Source organism: Pan paniscus, chromosome 23 (genome assembly GCF_029289425.2).
Source record: "Pan paniscus chromosome 23, NHGRI_mPanPan1-v2.0_pri, whole genome shotgun sequence".
NCBI classification, from domain to species: Eukaryota; Metazoa; Chordata; class Mammalia; order Primates; family Hominidae; genus Pan; species Pan paniscus.
Genome location: NC_085927.1, coordinates 41,191,717 through 41,209,674, shown reverse-complemented (window position 1 = coordinate 41,209,674; position 17,958 = coordinate 41,191,717). Strand labels below are relative to the sequence as shown.

The window sequence follows — 17,958 nt, the reverse complement described above, 5'->3', positions numbered from 1 at the left end:
ACACCTGGCTGGAGAGCAACATCACCAGTCCACATATCTGTGTCAAGGAATGCCTTTAAAGGGCACAGCCAGCTATGTGGCCAAAGTCACTGCCACACATGTCTCTGAAGAACTGGAAGGTGAACAGCTGACAGGAGGGCTGGGTATGGGTCCCTAAGCTGTGTTTTGCCACAGAACACAACTGGGTTCTCAGACCACTTAAGAAGTTGCCATGGTAGACTTCAGAGTTCTAGCTTAGCTATCAATTAACAGCTACTATTTATTGAATGCCAGCCATAATCCAGGTCCTATATGAGGTACCTTATTTATATTATCTCTAATCCTGACAACCCTACGGTAGCAGGATTATCCCTGTTTTATAGAAGACTGAAAAGCAGAGTTAAAGTCAAATCATTCTGCAAAGCTGCCCAATACATAATTGATGGAGCTGGAATGTGAAGCTATGTGTGCTTGGCTGCAAAGCCACATCCACTGTACTATGTCACCGGAGTGAGACAGCACATCTCAACAGCTGAGCCTCAGGATTCTCACCTGTGAAAATAAGGAAGCTGGAGCCCTGACAGCTCAAGACCCTTTGAGTGTTAACACTTCGTGATGCTTCTCCTTTAGCCCAAGTACTGAATGTTAAATAGCACAATTCTCCTCCTTCATATACTTCACAGTGTTCAATTCCCCAACAGTCTCTGTTCTTTTAAACAAAGAACCCAGAACACACTTTGGAACTGTAAGGTGCTACTCGAACATGTCCCACCTCAGATTCTTAGAGGCCATGGACATCATATGTTCTTCCCAAAGCCAAGGCTGTTTTTCTACCTTTCAATTTTTGAAAGTTTCAAGTGAAAGTCAAAATCTGCCCTGGCTGTAGGTAGAAGAGTACCCAGCTGGGAGGTGGTAAAGCTGAGGTCTGAACCAGTCATCCCACTGTCCTGAGGAGCCAGAGTGAATTGAGCTGAAATCCTCAGGTCAGGGGAGATCACCTAGAAGCCTACATACGCTGAGGCTATGCCTAAGGACAACCTCCAAAACTCATCTTCCAAAACATTACTGAGGGGTTCTGAGGGCTTGGGCAGATACAAAGTGCATGGAACCCTGATGGTCAGTTCAGTGGGTCAACCCAGATCCACACAGAGACCTTTTGAGTCAGCAGAGAACATATGAGTTTTTTTAAAAAGATAATCAGTTGAGATTTTCTCTTTCAAGACCTGGATCCATATTCCTTCTCTGCCATTTACCATCTGTGTCACCCAAGGCCAGTTACTTCATGACTCTGAGCCTCAGTTTCCTCACTTGTACATTGCTAATAATATCTTATGGGGTTATGAGAATTAAATTATGTACAGATGTCTTGCATGATGCCTGGCTCACAGAAGGTAGCCAGTAAGTGTTCATTTCTTTCCCTCCCCAATTTGAGACCACCAAGGGCAAATGCAGACAGACCCCTTTTTCTCCTATGCCTAGCAATATGGACCTGCTTCTCAGCCCAGAATGAAACAGATTTCTGTAAGTGAAAAAGAAAGGTCCTAAAATGAATTATTTATCTATCCAAATAGAAATCAACTTTTTTTTTTTTTTTTAAGAGACAGAGTCTTACTCTGTCACCCAGGCTGGAGTGCAGTGGCACAATCATTGCTCACTGTAGTCTGACCTCCCAGGCTCAAGAGATCCTCCTGCCTCAGCCTCCTGAGTAGCTGGGACTACAGGTGCACACCACCATGCCTGGCTAATTTTTTATTTTTTGTAGAGACAGGGTCTCCCTATGTTGCCCAGGCTGGTCTTAAACTCCTGGACTCAGGTGATCCTCCAGCCTTGGCCTCCCAAAGTGCTGGGATTACAGGAAGGAGCCACCACGCCCAGCTGAAATCAATTGATTCTAATAGATTTCTAATAATTAGGAAATAGTTACTGTGCATCTAGGATGTGTAAGAACAAGCAGGCAAGGTGCTGTGCTGAGAGAAGCCAAGTGAGATAAGATAGAGGCCCAGCCCTCACTTACATCCAAATTCTTCAGACAAAAATGTTTACAGGTAAATTCTCAACCTTATGGGGTAAGAGAACCAGTCATTATTGCAGTGGATTTACACATGTTAAAGCATAAGCCCTCCCATGTCCTGAGGAAGGCCTGGCTGGATGGTCATCCCTTAACCTCCCAGTGAACAGCCAGTTGTAGAGAAGCTTCTTTCAGCCCCTAGCCTCTGAATTGAGTGGGCTGAAGGAGAGAATGGGAAGCTCCCTCCACCACAGCCTGAGGGCACCTGGAGAGCACCACAACTGGGGATGCCAACTTTTCCCCAGGGCCCAGAAGGGCAGATATGACAGGGGCCTAGAGAGACTCTGTTCCATAAGAGCTCAGTCAAAAATCCCTTTATTACTCCTCCTTCCTGCAGATCCTATAGACTGAAACAGTCTGCCAATTAAGCTGTAATTATTATGGAATATGTTATTGTTGTTTTAAAAAATTAACCAAACACATAATGAAGCCTACGAACAGCAAGAAATAAGTGTTGCTAGAGTGCACTGATTCAGTTCCAACCAAAAACCAGGAAGACTGTAGTTTCAAGTATTTTGTGTAGTTGTACTGCAGTTAAAGACAGGGCCTCCATTATTTGGCAAATAATGGAAAAGAGCTTGTGTGCCTCTGAGGAGCCACATAAGTTGCAGAGCTGGGAACCATTCACCTGATCCAAGTCCTTCATTTTTCAGATAAGGAAAAAAGAGTCCCAGAGGACCTAAGGCACCTGCCAAAGGTTACTGTGAAGCTGGGCAGAGTTATGCATAATTTTTTCCCTTTAAACATGGATTGCTTTGGAACACAAAGGTTCACTTGTTTTCTTCAAGAGATAATGTGTAAACCCAAGCTCATTAAATCAGTATTGGACATTAAGTGAAATTCTATAAAAAGAAAAATGCTTTAAAGATGTCCGACAAAAGCCACTCCCTAATTTACCTCTTTTGTAAATTCCAATTTGAGGTATTTTCTTACTTGGAAGCACAGTGGTCCTCACGCTAGTGTGGTAGGAAAGACAGTGCATTCTCTGCTGAGTATGTATGGCCTGTCAGGCAGGGGTGTATGGGACACAGAAGTTGTATTCTTCATTCCCTTGCTCCCTCTTCCTCCCTCACATGTCACGCCTGATCATGTCCCCATGGAATCTGGTTGCGTCACTTTCCTTGCAACCACAGCCCCAGAACTCCCATAGACTTTGTACTCCCCCAGAGGCCTAGGGTCAAGAACTTAATTTGTTTCACAGAATCCAGCAAGGACCCTGTTCAGGAGCCCAAGAAGTCTAGCTTCTACTTTCTGCCAAGGATGAAACTGAGGCCCAAAGAGGAGCCCTTGAGGATATCCTATAATAAAAGAGGGAGGGGCTAATGGCAGAAACAGCTTTCTGACCAGGTAGTGATGTGGTAACGGATACCTGGGAGAGCAGAGGGTCTGGGTGGTCCCTCCCTGGGGGGAAAGAGCCCTGTGTGGCAGCTATCTCTTCAGAAGTGACTTCAGGAATGTGGCCTCTTATTTGGGGAAGGGAAGAATGTCTACGGAAAGTCAGTCAGTACCCCCCAGACTCTAGCTGGGCAAACGGAGCTTGGGGGTAGGGGCAAGAAGATCAGGTTCTCCAGAAAGCCTGGGACAGAACAAGACAAACGGCAGGTGGACTTGGGTGGCATTAGTGGTCTGGCCCTTAAAGGTTCAGGTTGAGAGTTCACTATCTGCTCTAGCTTCTCCTCTTCCTGAGAAGTTGTGTCCTCCCTGGCTTCCCTGCCTCTCCAAGGGTAAAAGGGGTATAGTTCCTGGCTCCTAAAGGAACAACCCTTCTCCTAAGCTGCCTTCCCAGGATTAAGAGAAATTAATGAGGACCTGAAATGTGGCTACTTCAACACTTGGCATCTTAATTCCACATGTAAAAGCTTTCTCCTAAACTCAAGATCAATTTCCATTGGCTCTTTAGAAAACAATCTCAGCCACACCTTCAACAAGTCAGGCAAACTATCCCTTTTTTTACTCTCTGCTAGGAGAGGAAAACAAACCTGAGAATTTCCTCTCCACTAGGAGAAGAAAACAAACCTGCAGCCCCCTGAAGGATGAGAGAAAGTCAGGAAGACAGAAAAAGCTGCCCAGTGAGGCTCCATATGTTAACTCTGTTGAAACTGGTTGCCTCATCTGTAAAATGGGGATATATAATCTCTTTAGGCTGTTGAGAGATTAAAGGATAAAGTGTCTAGCAGGGTGCTTGGTAGAGTCAGCATTGAGGACCAGTTCCCTTCCCCCTTCCCCCCGTCCAGACACTTCCCAGCAATCTACCAGGGTCCAGTCATTCCACAAAACCACATGGTACACTGCTTTTCTGCCCAGGGCCTGGCCACCTGACTAGTATCCCGGCAGCAAGATCTGGGCACTGGACCTAGCTTAGAGAAGCTAGAAGGGAAAAGTCGACCAGGACCACTGGTGAGGGGGAGGCAGCCTTTTTGGAACAACAGGCTGCTCCCAAAGAATGAAAACAAACCCCACCCTAGCCTGGAATGGCTCCATTCAGAAGGGACCCAGAGGGCCAGAAACCCCCTGGGGAGTTTCTATGGGAGGTGGAGTGGGGCAATGAGCAAAGAAAGCCAGGTTAGAGGTAGAGTTTCCACATCTCCCTCTGAGAAGCCCCACAGAGAGAGGCTCGTGGAGGTACTTAGGCCTAGGGACTGAGGAGGTGTGGGGGCTGGCCCAGCAGCTCAGGAACACTCTAAAGCCCATTGCTCCAGTCTTAGAAGCACTCGCCCAGGTCTTTCCCCAGCAACTACATTCACCTGGGAGCTCAGAAGCCCTTCAAGGCCAGAGGCAAATGTGCCTGCCATTAAGAGAGCAAACATTTATAAGGTGCCTACTGTGTACCAGGCTACCCACACCCAGGACTTGCCAGTTTCCACAGTTTGGCAAAACCTGCCCATCCTGCTTGTTGGGACAAATTCCTGGGCAGGCAGCATGGCCCGCAGGTAAGACATGTGAGAGCTAGAAACAGCACTCTATTTGTGCTATTCCCCCCGGAAGCAGTAACATCTACAATGGGCAGGTCAGTGGCATCTTTTGGAGGCTCCTTCAGGTTTGTCTGGGATGGAAGGGGAGCTGGAGCTCCCTAAGAAGTTCCTTCTGGGTATATCCCTCCCCTCACCACTTCCAGGACATAATGGGGGTACCTCACAAGGCCGATTCTCCTTGGGTATAACCTCCACTGGCTTCTGCCTGGCAGAACCGATGGTAAAGGACTAAGTGAGAAGGAGATTTAGGGAGACCACCCTCCTCTGAGGACCAGGGGCCAGAAGAGATGGAGAGGGGAACTCGGAGACCAACTCACCGAAATAGGTCTCTGGAGGTGAAGTAAGCCGGGACTGACAAGTAACTCCCCATCTTCTTCCCACACCAGATAGACAGGCTCAGCTGCAAATCCGTCTGTGACTGCCTCAGGCCGGCTGTAGATGGCCACCATGACAGGCCCGGGGCTCCCGGCACCTCTGGCTGCAGGCAGGCTGCCCTGAGCTCACCTCTCCCTCCGGAGCAGCTGGGGGAGCCTGAGGACTCCAGGCCACTTGGCCCCCAGCAGATTCCCACAGGGGCTCATGGCTGGGATGGCTCCTCCCTAGTTCTCAGAAGCTCAGGCGGCCCCTCTGGACTCCAAGAAAACGACCTCTCTGCGGAGGCTACACACTCACTGGCATTCTTGAGCAGGGGCCGGTGACTAGCTAAGAAAGAAGCGCTGCTGTCAAGTTAGCCTTCTTCTTCAGTCCCACCCCTGAATGAGGGAGGGAGGGAGGAAGAGGAGGGGCTCCCGCAGAACCGAGGTGTGTGGTTGGAGCAGCTGTTAGGAAACAGACCTTGCAGGCAAGGGGTGGAGCTGGGCTGGATCGAGGCTGCAGGCAGGCGCTGCAGACAATAACTAGGACCGACTGAGCGTCCATCCTGAGCTCAGGGAAGGGCAAGGCAGGATAGAGGGTGAACATATCTGGCCCCAGATGTCCTCAAGCAGAGGAGCTTCCTACAGGACAGTAATTCTGCTTGGAGGTGGAAAAAAAAAAAAAAAAAGCAGAGGATGCCAGGTCCAGGAAGAGCCACACCAGACGGGGGGACCTCTGGTAGGAGAGACAGGTCCAGAGAGCCATCCTAGCTCTGAGCTGCCATCTGTTCTGTCCTGGCACTAGGGCTCCCATTCATTCCCTCCCTCTGCCTGGCCTGGGGACAGCCTCAAGAGCTGACCAATGGGAGGTGCCACTTCCACTCCAGGGCAGGGCTGTGTTGCAAATAAGGAAATAAGGCCCAGAGTATTAACCTACACCTGATGTGTCTCCATGTGGCAAACACTATATGCACTCTTTTATTTCTCTGAGACAGGAATTATTCCCACTCTACAGACAAGAAAAGTGAGGTACAGAGAGATTAGGTAACTCACTCGAGGTCAAAAAGGGAGTCAGTGGCAGGGCTGGAATTTAAATGTAGGCTCATGTGACTCTAGAGCTGGAGCTCTCCCACTACCAGGCTTCATTCTGGCTCTTCAAGGAGAAAAATCTTTTCCAAAGCTCTCTGCAAATAGGATGGAGCCCAGGTTACTCTCATTCACTCACTATTCACTGAGTGTTCACATGCAGAACACCATCCATTGGCCTCAGTGGACAGTGGAGCTTCTTCTACTTGTCCTGTGATAACCATGCTTTTCAAACTGAAAAATGGGGCATGAGGGAGAAAAAGGCCTGGGGTGCCAAAAGGGATTGATAAGCCTAGGTATCTGGAATGGGAGCCCACCTGAACAGCCCCCAGTTGTGACGATGACCAAACCAGAGCCTACCATGTAGAAAGCCCTTGTCTCCCTGCCTGCAGGATTGTAAAGGAAAAAGCAAGGCTGCTGGAGGAAACCAGAACACTCAGATCTCACTACTGGATTTGGGGCAGTGACATCAGCTCTCCCTTACCAGGCACACACCACTCACCATTGTAAAGAGCCAGAAGTCACCGTGCAGCTTCTATCTCTTACTGTGAACCATGGCAGGAAAGTCTGATAAAGATGGTAGATGGGGTTACAAGGGAGCCTTTTCCCATTCCACCAACTGGACACAGGGACAACAATGCATGTGATAAGAGCACATGGGTTTGAATACTGTTAAGAAGCTACCATTTATTGAGCAGTTAATATCTTCTAGGCCCTGTGTTAAGTGCTTAGCATTTATTATCCATCATGTTTAAATTGCCAGTAAAAGGAGGAAACGTCATCAGCCTCATTTAACAGATTAGGAAATAGGTTCTGAGGGGTTATGTCACTATTCTCAAGACAAATAGCTGATAAGTGGTGAGGGTGTTTTTTTTTTTTTTTTTTTTTTTTTTTTTTTTGAGTCAGGGTCTCTCTCTGTCACTCAGGCTGGAGTGCAGTGGTGCCATCATGGCTCACTACAATCTCAACCTCGACCTTCTGGACTCAAGTGATCCTCTCACCTCAGCCTCCAGAGTAGCTGGGACTACAGATGCGTGCCATCACACCCAGCTGTGAGGCTGAGTTTCAAACCTGGTACATATGGCTCTAGAGCACAGGTCAAGGCACTTTTTCTGTAAAGGGCCAGAGAGCAAATATCTTAGGCTCTGCAGGCCATACAGACTGTCGTGGCCACTCAATTGTGCCATTATAGGGCAAAAGCAGCCATATATAAAACATAAACTAAGGGACATGGCTATGTTCCAACAGATATTTACTTATGGAAAGATTTTTTTCTTTTTTCTTTTTTTCTTTTGAGATTCAGTCTCACACTGTTGCCCTGGCTAAAGTGCAGTGGTATAAACATGGTTCATTGTAGCCTCAACCACCTAGGCTCAAGTGATCCTCCTACCTAAGCCTCCAGTGCATCTGGGACCACACGTGCAGGCCACCATACCCAGCGTGTGTGTGTGTGTGTGCGCGCGCGCGTGCGTGCGTGTGTCGGAGTCTCGCTCTGTTGCCCAGGCTGGAGTGTAGTGTCATGATCTTGGCTCACTGCAACCTCTGCCTCCCAGGTTCAAGCAATTCTCTTGTCTCAGCCTCCCAAGTAGCTGGGACTACAGGCGCATGCCACCATGCTCGGCTAATTTTTGTGTTTTTAGTACAGACAGGGTTTCACCATATTGGTCAGGCTGGTCTTGAACTCCTGACCTCAGGTGATCCACTTGCCTCGGCCTCCCAAAGTGCTGAGATTATAGGTGTGAGCCACTGCGCCCGGCCCTGGCTTATTTTTTTTTTATTTTTTGTAGAGACAGGGTCTCACTTTGTTGCCCAGGCTGGGACACTGATATTTGAGTTTCATGTAATTTCCACATGTCACAAAGCATTCTTTTGCTTTTTTTCCCCTAACCATTAAAAATCACAGGTCATATAGGGCAGGCATAGTGGCTCATGCCTATAATCCCAGCATTCGAGAGGCCAAGGAGGGAGGACTGCTTGAAGCCAGAAGTTTGAGACCAGCCTGGGTAACAAACCAAGAACCTATCTCTACTAAAAAAATCAATCAATCAGGCCAGGCATGGTGGCTCACGCCTGTAATCCCAGCACTTTGGAAGGCTGAGGCGGGCAGATCACCTGAGGTTGGAAGTTCGAGACTAGCCTGACCAACATGGAGAAACCCTGTCTCTACTAAAAATACAAAAATTAGCCAGGCGTGGTGGCACATGCCTGTAATCCCAGCTACTCGAGAGGCTGAGACAGGAGAATCGCTTGAACCCAGGAGGCAGAGGTTGCAGTGAGCTGAGTTCATGTCATTGCATTCCAGCCTGGGCAACAAGAGTGAAACTCTGTCTCAAAAAGAAAAAAAAAAAATCAATCAATCACAGGCCGTATTAAAATAGGCAATGGGCCATAGCTTGCCGGCCTCTGTTCTAGAACCACAGAGCTCAACCACTCTGTTTACTACCTCTAATAGTGAAGAACAGCTCTTGGTGTTTGTGCAGAGCTCAGCCATATCTATCTATCTATACCACGAAGACACCACACTCTAGCCCCAGAGGCAGCCAGAAGAAGGAAGCACTGAACAGGTGCTCACCCTGTATTAAACATTGCTTGCGGCACTACTTGTATGAATGAATTTTAACCCACACTATTCCACAGTGCTGTGATTTTTCTCTTTACAGATAAAGCAACTGAGGTACAGGGAGGTTAAATCACTTGCCTGAGGTCACTCAGCTGTAAATGTGAGAAGTGAAGCCAGGATTTGAACCCAGACTAGACATTATAGACTACGTTCTACCATGCTATACCAAAGCTCAGCCTGGGCCCAGAGCCAGACTGTCTGGGTTTGAATGCGACAATGCACTGCATGTAAGCCCTTGGCACAAAGTCTGGGACACATTAAAGGTTGATAAATGTTAGCCATTAATATCATTAAGACTATTGTTACAACTACTGTGGGCTAGCTATGTGGCCTTTAGCAAGTCACTGTCTCTGTCTGGGCCTTGGTTAGGTCTCTAAATAGCTCCCAGCATCAACATTTTTTACCCCTATGAGGTTGCAGAGGGTTCTCTATTTTCCTTGGGTCTCAAGTTGAGTTTAAACTCTTGAGCAGGAGGTCAGGATCCTGGCCGAGGGGACACACAAGGGCCACAGAGGAGGTGAGGTGGGCTGGAAGTGGGGAAATAACATACGGGATACTGAAAGGGCTGCCCAGCTGGAGAGCTGGGAGCAATCTTTCTCCCAGCCACACAGACAACTATTTCTCACCAAAAATCTATTATGTTCCCCTGTAATTCAATCAGGCAAGAAGGGGGTCCCAAATTAAGTCTGGAACTAGCAAATTATCTTTTAATTGTACCCTCTGATTTCCATGTGATGAACACAGTACTAATGGAAGAATATGCAAGCCACAAAGAGACTGAGGCCAGGGAGCCTATGAGCATAACTCCTCTTGACATTTCACACAGCTCTGCTGTTCCAGCGGCGACGGGCTCAGTGAGTCGGTGTCTAGGAATGTGAGCAGGAGGCTGCAGGCGTTCTCCTCTCCCCCTACTCCTCTTACAAAGGACTTGGTGGGTGGGTGGGGAATAAGTGAGAGGACATCTCAATGCCATGAAAACTGCCTCCCCCTGGAAGAGGAACAGCCTTCTCCCCAAGTCCTGAGTTGAAGCAGAAGCCCCTCCCAGGTGGAATCCATTTGACCTCCAAAAATTCAGACTTCAGGAGGAACCTTTGAAGGATTGATCACCAGATGTGATAAGCTGCTGGCTGCTCAGACCCAAGTGTGTGGTTCCTCAGAGCCAACTTCAAAGGGCCCAAGCCACCCATCACTGGGAGATGAAATGTCACACTGGAGGATATATTTCACCCTCCCACCCTTGGAAACTGGTCCTGGATAGAAAACTGCTCTTCTAGGTCCTCAGAGCAGCTGGCAGAACATTCATCAGTTATGGCTGCCAGAGGCAACTGCAGGAATCCTTTGACTGGCAATTACAGTAGGGATAAAATGGCAGGAGAGGTGTTAATCTCCAGCACATTTCATAAGTTGGAAACCTGGCACGGAGCTGAACAAACTGACTCCTTAGAACCAGCTGAGGCATAGGTCTTCAAAGCGTCTGTGACAGGCTGGAGAACAATAGCCTTCATAACCGGCAGCCCCAAGTGAATGTTCCGGCAAGGTGTGGTAAGTGAATGAATCACCCCAACCTTTTGTCGGAAGAAAGCTCTGGTCAAACAATTCAAAACCCAAGAAACTGTTTGTGTGAAGCCCTCTATTGGCTGGGAGGACTCCAATCAAGGAAGAGAATTTTTGAGGACTCCGAAGCCTCCAAATACTGAAAGGTAAGCATTACCACCCCCATCTAATAACCATCTTTCGTGCCCCACTCCTCCCCTCTTCCAAATCACTTTCTACATTATAGCAGCAGTCATCCTTCTAAAACAAGGGTCCCGGGCAGGCATGGTGGCTCATGCCTGTAATCCCAGCACTTTGGGAGGCTGAGGCAGGCAGATCACTTGAGGTCAAGTGTTCGTGACCAACCTGGCCAACATGGAGAAACTCCATCTCTGCTAAAAATACAAAATTAGCTGGATGTGGTGGTGTGTGCCCGTAATCCCAGCTACTGCGGAGGCTGAGGCAAGAGAATCGCTTGAACCCGGGAGGCAGAGGTTGCGGTGAGCCAAGATCATGCCATTGCACACCAGCCTAGGTGACAGAGCCAGACTCTGTCTCAATAAATAAATAAATAAAATGTCCCAGCAATTCCCAGCTTCACAGGGTTATGAGCATTAAATGAGAACATATGTGAACAAGCTCACTTCAGTATCTGGCTCATGGAACTCAGTCAGTGTTTTACAGAGTGAGAGTTTAGTATCTGCTACTCCTGTAATGTGATGTCATGTTCACAAACACCAGGTAAAAGACAATATTTGGCATCTATCTTAGGTATCATGGAAAGAGAAAAGAATTTGGCATCTGGATAGAACTTTAGAGATTTAGTCTAATCCTTTGTTTTACAGTTCATGAACTTGAAACTAGGAATGGAGAATTGGAAGCCCAAGACATATGAGGATACCAAGTCACATGAAATGTGTTCAGATTTTCAGACTGGGAGAATTATTTCCCAATATATTGAAAAAAGAAAATATGTTGGCACAGTGATGGAACCATTGTTAGTAACTTTGGAGAAACTGGAGAATGGGTGCAATATTTCCAAAGTGTAATGTTCCATATCTACTATATACCAGGCGCTGGGGATGTATTCATGAAATAAAAATGGAGATAGCTAACTGGCCCAGTTTTCAAAAAGAAGGAAAAACATACTGGAAAAAGGAAGACTTATGATCCTTTTGCTTTGATTCCTTCACATAAATTCTAGACAGATGATGGAATAAGTGGACAGTAAGCACTTAGAAAAGGAGCTGATCATCAGGAGTCAGCAGTAGTGAAATAGTAGTGACTAGTTAGACTTGACTTCATGTTTTCACTGGGTTACTCATCATGAGACCTTATCTTGGATTTCCACAGGCATTTGATAAACTCTTTCCTGATATCCAGACAGTAAGAATGTGGGCAGGAAATCTAGAAAAATCAGATACAAGAACTCAACATACCCAGCAATTTGAGGCTCTGAACTGTAGAGGCAGGATTCCTGAATACCTTGCTAGAGCTCACATTGAGGAAAGGGCATGGGATTTGAGCTCAGAAAACTTTTCTTTTAATTTCAGTGCTGCCCTTCCCAGCAGCATAAACTTGGATAAATTATTTAACATCTCTGGGCTTCCCTTGCCCTGCTTGTGCTATATTCCTCAAGAGGTTGTTGCAGGAACTAAACTAGATGATGAGTACAAAAGCCCTCTGTAAACTGAAGATGCATTATAAACATTAGTTATTATCACTGTTCTAGTGCTATAGTTGCTCATCATGGGGGTCCTGAATCATAGGTTTCTTTACTAGGCATCTGTGGACACCTGGTATGGGCCAGGCCTATGCTGGGCACTGACAGTACCTAGTGCCTGCCTTCATGTAGTTTGATCTGGTGATAGACAGATATGGCCACAGGGTCCTTCCTGGGTGTGATGTGCTTGGAGACACATTGAAGGAACCCTTCCCAGAGGAGAATGAATGCTGTGTCAGAGCAGGGCCTGGAAAAAGGAGGAGAAGACAGCACCTGCAGGAGATGTAGGAGGCTATAAAAGGAGTTAAGAGAGCAAAGGTTTGGGGGACTCCCAGGGAGCCTTATGTGGTGAGTCATCAATGGAGTACGGCAGGAGGTGACCAGAGCCGTTCCTGAGGGAACTAAGGTTCACAGAGAAGGTTGCTGTTTAAGGTCACAGGTCTAGGAACTGACAAAGCTGGAGTTTGACCCAAGTCTTTGGACTCCAGGTCCAACATACTAAAACTGCCTCAAATAACTATTTTATTCTTGCCATTTGATTTACAGTAATATTTCTGAAAGTGTAACTAAAGGAATAGCAGCATTGGACCCTCTGGTCAGCTTGTTGAAAATCAAGATTCCTGAGCCCCACTTCAGATATACAGAATCAGAATCGCTGAGACTGGGGCTAAGAATCTGCATTTTAAACAAGCCCCAGTGTTTCTGATCCACACTAACAATTGAAAACCAATGCTTTTCTTTTTCCTAAGTGCTTTTCCACTTGATTTCATTTTATTCTCACAATAACCCTCAGAGGCAGGCAGGATAGATCACTATCATTACCTTGTTACAAAGGAGAAAATGAATGTACAGATAGCTTGTTCATCTTCTTATCCTGAACGTAGCTTAATAAATAAATGTTTGGTGATTGACATTTTGTTAAGCCTTGGCTAAGTAGAGACTTTCACCTTCCTGGTGCCACTCTTACCCATTTGTAACCCCACAGTAGCTGCCTCTCTCTTTCCTTGGTGACACGGCAGTGGTGCTCACGTTATGGTATAAAAAGGTGATTCTAGGCCAGGCGCGGTGACTCACACCTGTAATCCCAGCACTTTGGGAGGCTGAGGCAGGCAGATCACAAGGTCAGGAGATCGAGACCATCCTGGCCAACACGGTGAAACCCCGTCTCTACTAAAACACATAAAATTAGCCAGGAGTGGGGGTGTGCGCCTGTAGTCACAGCTCCTCGGGAGGCTGAGGCAGGGGAATCACTTGAACCCGGGAGGTGGAGATTGCAGTGAGCTGAGATTGTGCCACTGCACTCCAGCCTGGCGACACAGCGAGACTCCAACTCAAAAAAAAAAAAAGTGATTCTAGAAGATAGCGTCATTCCATGAAAGTGCTATCTCTGGAACTAAAACAAATTTCAAACAAACAAACGTGAGGGATGACATCAGCCAACTTCAGAAACGGTGCTTCTGCAAGAGTCAGTGCTACTGATGGGAGTGGAGCACCCTCTGATCTCAGCAAAATCTCTATAGGGCATCATCAGGAAGTCATGACCAGAACACAGCTGACACACAAAAGAAAACAACCTTAACTCAAGTCTGGCATGAGATGCTGAGGGGTTTTTTTGTAATCGTAAGCAGTATGGAGAAAGAATTTGTTAGCACACTTCCAGCACTGCCCATGGGAGAAGGGACTCTAGCTTTTGGGGGAAAAATGAAAAACACGGCAAAATAAGCACAGCAGGTTGCTACAGTTGCAGAAGGCATGCCATTCCTTGAGGCCCTGGTTTTGATGGTTTAAGACTTAGGGATGACATTTACAGACTGAGGTCTTAGTCTACATAAGTTTGAGCTTATCTTATCACCTCAAAAGATAAGCTCTTGCCTAAAAGAATATTGTAGAGCGAAGAGATGGTAATGGTGCATACTGGATGGACTTTATTCAAGTGTCCAAAGAGTCGTTCAACAAATACATCATTCACCCAGCAAACACTCTGAGCACCCACTACATTCTAGGCACTTTGCTAAGCTCTGGGATACAAAGACAAACTAGATACGGCTCCACACTTGGAGAATTTCACACTCTAAGAGTGATGCTAGATGTGTAAACAAATACTGAAATGGATATAACTGAGGTATGAAGAGAATAACGAAGAGAATAACAGAGAGAAAAAGTCTCTGATTGGTGGGGAGAGGTATGGGTGGATTTGGCAGGGGGCTCCTCCACAGAAGATGGGATGGTATTGGCAGACTCTAATAGGCTGATTGCCAGGCAGTAAGAGGCATTCTGGCCTGAAGGAACAACATGTGCAAATGCACTGAGGCATAAAGAGTATGGTATGCTCATATAACGCTGAGCAGGTCTGTAAGCTCTAGTGCATGGCACATATGGGCAGCAATTAGACAGGAGGCCAGGATGGTGGAAGAGAGTAGGGGCAGAGCACTGAAGACCAAGTCTGCTAGGCTAAAGAGTTGCCTACAGGCAGTGAAGAGCTATCAGAGGTATTTAAGCAAGCAGTGATTTTTAACAGAACACAAAGCTGAAATGCCAAAGAGAATGCTGATCTTTAGTTGCCAGTTTGGCTCTTTGAATGGGTATAAATGCCTAAAGTCTACAGTTGGCCGTGTATATGCCCATGTGAAATTTGCTGGCCAACTAGTGTTCACTAACAGCAGAGTATGCCTTTGTCCTGGGGCCACATCTCTACTGCCTTGTCATTTTAACAGCTGATATTTGTCTATATGGGCTGTAAGCACATAAGCATGGAATTGCAACCCCTTATAGATAATCATCCACTGTTGCTCCATGATACTAATTAGAAAATTGAATGTCTAACATTGAGTAACAAATGCTGTGTTGACATGGACATCCTTCTCCAGGCTGCACTGGGAAAAATGCTTTGGATATCTCAAGAAATCTCTAGGCAATTCAAGGAAAAAAGCCCTCGTCTGGCAGGGAACACCTGAAAAATCACCCTGGTTAACAGAAAATCTGCTGTGTGATCTTAGGCAAGCCATTAAATCTCTCTGGGCTTCAATTTCTTCCTCTGTAAAAGGAAGGAGTTAGGTGAGCAAAAAATTCCATACCCATTACAGGTCAGTGCTTAAAGAAGCAACGAGGAAGGAGGTGTGATCAAAGGAAGGTTGACTGGTGGACCACCCAGAGAACTCTTCAAGGCTGATGTTTTCTTGGTGAATGACCCTAATCTAGGCCTAGCTTTTGGCCTTTCAGGTTTTTGACCTTCCTAATGTCCAAAGAGGTGTAGACATTCTGTGATGGTTCTGACCTAACCATTTATCAAACCCTCTGTACACTTATGAATTGACTATTAAAATCAGAACACTCATACCCCCTATACAGGTACTACTTCCAGACCCTTCCTGTTATTAAGAATCCCAGGAAGCTGAATTAGGCATCAGAAGGTTGCTCTGTGAGCATGGACTTAAAATAAAGGGAAATGAGTAGCCACTGAAAGAAATTTCATCCTGGCAGTGGTGAGTCAGCCAAACTAGCCCAGGTTGCCACAAAGGACCCTATTCTGGTGACCAAGTCTAGATTCAGCATCTTTATCTGAATACAGTACTAGTTTTGCTTCACTAACTTTTCACTTTCTGTTTCATTGCTGGCCACTTATTTATTATATTGGTTTTGGTTTTTTTTTTTTTTTTTTTTTTTTGAGACAGTGTCTCCCTCTGTCACCCAGGCTGAAGCGCAGTGGCACAAACTCGGCTCACTACAACCTCTACCTCCTGGGTTCAAGCAATTCTCCTGCCTCGGCCTCCCAAGTAGCTGGGATTACAGGGACCTGCCACCATGCCTGGCTAATTTTTGTACTTTTTTTTTTTTTAGTAGAGACAGGGTTTCACCATGTTGGCCAGGCTAGTCTCGAACTCCTGACCTCAAATGATCTGCCCACCTCGGCCTCCCAAAGTGCGGGGATTACAGGTGTGAGCCACTGCGCTCGGCCTTATATTGGTTTTTAAACTAAGTTTTAATTGAAAAAAATAACTACTTCTTTAGATATGTGCGACAATCACCAATTCACACATATTATTCAGCCCTGGCAGACATTTGCCTCTCTAGTAACTAATAACAAAGAACAAACATTCATGAGTGCTCTGTGAATAGTGTTCCCAGTGCTACACACACTTTTATTCACAGTAATACTGTGAGGGTAGGTTGTAAGGAGGTAGGTAGTAAGTTTGTATCTCCATTTCTTCTTTTTTTTGTTTTTTTGAGACGGAATCTCACTCTACTGGAGTGCAGTGGCGCGATCTCAGCACACTGCAACCTCCATCTCCCAGGTTCAAGCTATTCTCCTGCCTTAGTCTCCTAAGTAGCTGGGATTACAGGTGCCTGCCATCGTGCCTGGCTAATTTTTGTAATTTTAGTAGAGACAAGGTTTCACCATGTTGGCCAGGCTGGTCTGGAACTCCTGACCTCAGGTGATCCACCCGCCTCGACCTCCCAAAGTGCTGGGATTACAGGCGCGAGCCACCGCGCCCAACCTCCATTTTTTTTTTTTTTTTGAGACAGAGTCTTGCTCTGTCGCCCAGGCTGGACTGCAGTGGCGCGATCTCAGCTCACTGCAAGCTCCGCCTCCCGGGTTCACGCCATTCTCCTGCCTCAGCCTCCTGAGTAGCAGGGACTACAGGTGCCTGCCACCATGCCTGGCTAATTTTTTGTATTTTTAGTAGAGACACGGTTTCACTGTGTTAGCCAGGATGGTTTCGATCTCCTGACCTTGTGATCCGCCCCCCTCGGCCTCCCAAAGTGCTGGGATTACATGCGTGAGCCACCGTGCCGGCCTCCATATTTTTTTATTTTATTTTATTTTATTTTATTTTATTTTATTTTATTTTATTTTATGTTTATTTATTTATTGAGACAGAGTCTCGCTCTGTCTCCCAGGCTGGAGTGCAGTGACATGATGTTGGCCCACTGCAACCTCCGCCTCCTGGGTTCAAGCGATTCTCGTGCCTCAGCCTCCAAGTGAGTAGCTGGGACTACAGGAGCATGCCACCATGCCTGGCTAATTTTTGTATTTTCAGTTGAGATGGGGTTTCACCATGTTGGCCAGGCTAGTCTCGATCTCCTGACCTCAAGTGATCCACCTGCCTTGGCCTCCCAAAGTGCTGGGATTACTGGCGTGAGCAAACGTGCCTGGCTCGTTTCTTTCTTTCTTTTTTTTTTTTTTTGAGATAGGGTCTTGCTCTGTCATCCAGGCTGGCATGTAGTGGTGCAGTCATGGTTCACTGCAGCCTCAACCTCCTGGGCTCAAGCGATCCTCTCGCCTCAGCCTCCTGAGTAGCTGGGACCACAGGCATGAGCCACCATGCCTGGCTAAATTTTTGATTTTTTGTGGGGATGAGGTCTTGCTCTGTTACCCAGACTGATCTTGAAACTCCTGAGTTCAAGCAATCCTCCCGCCTAGGCCTCCCAAAGTGCTGATATTATAAGTGTAAGCCCTGCACCCAGCCTGTATCTCCAGTTTGTTTTTTTTTTTTTTAGACTGAGTCCAGCTCTTGTCACCCAGGCTGGAGTGCAGTGGTGCAATCCTGGCTCACTACAACCTCTGCCTTCCAGGTTCAAGTGTTTCTCCCGCCTCAGGCTCCTGGGTAGCTGGGATTACAGGC

At 46.8% G+C, this 17,958-nt stretch overlaps 1 protein-coding gene across 7 annotated transcripts in view; it reads right to left on the bottom strand.

The window, feature by feature from the left end:
- Positions 1 to 17,958, bottom strand: part of LIMK2 (LIM domain kinase 2) — a 68,521-nt gene that overhangs the window by 26,163 nt on the left and 24,400 nt on the right. For 2 of the 7 annotated variants that reach the window (XM_034949153.3, XM_057301009.2), the window contains exon 1: positions 5,337 to 10,007. The exons of 3 other annotated variants lie outside the window; for them this stretch is intronic. In XM_034949153.3, the coding sequence (XP_034805044.1) occupies positions 5,337 to 5,389 (53 nt within the window). In that variant the 5' untranslated portion in view covers positions 5,390 to 10,007. Of the gene's footprint in view, positions 1 to 5,336; positions 10,008 to 17,958 lie in introns of those variants that run through there. 2 more of the 7 variants (XM_055105779.2, XM_055105780.2) reach the window with 2 other exon arrangements.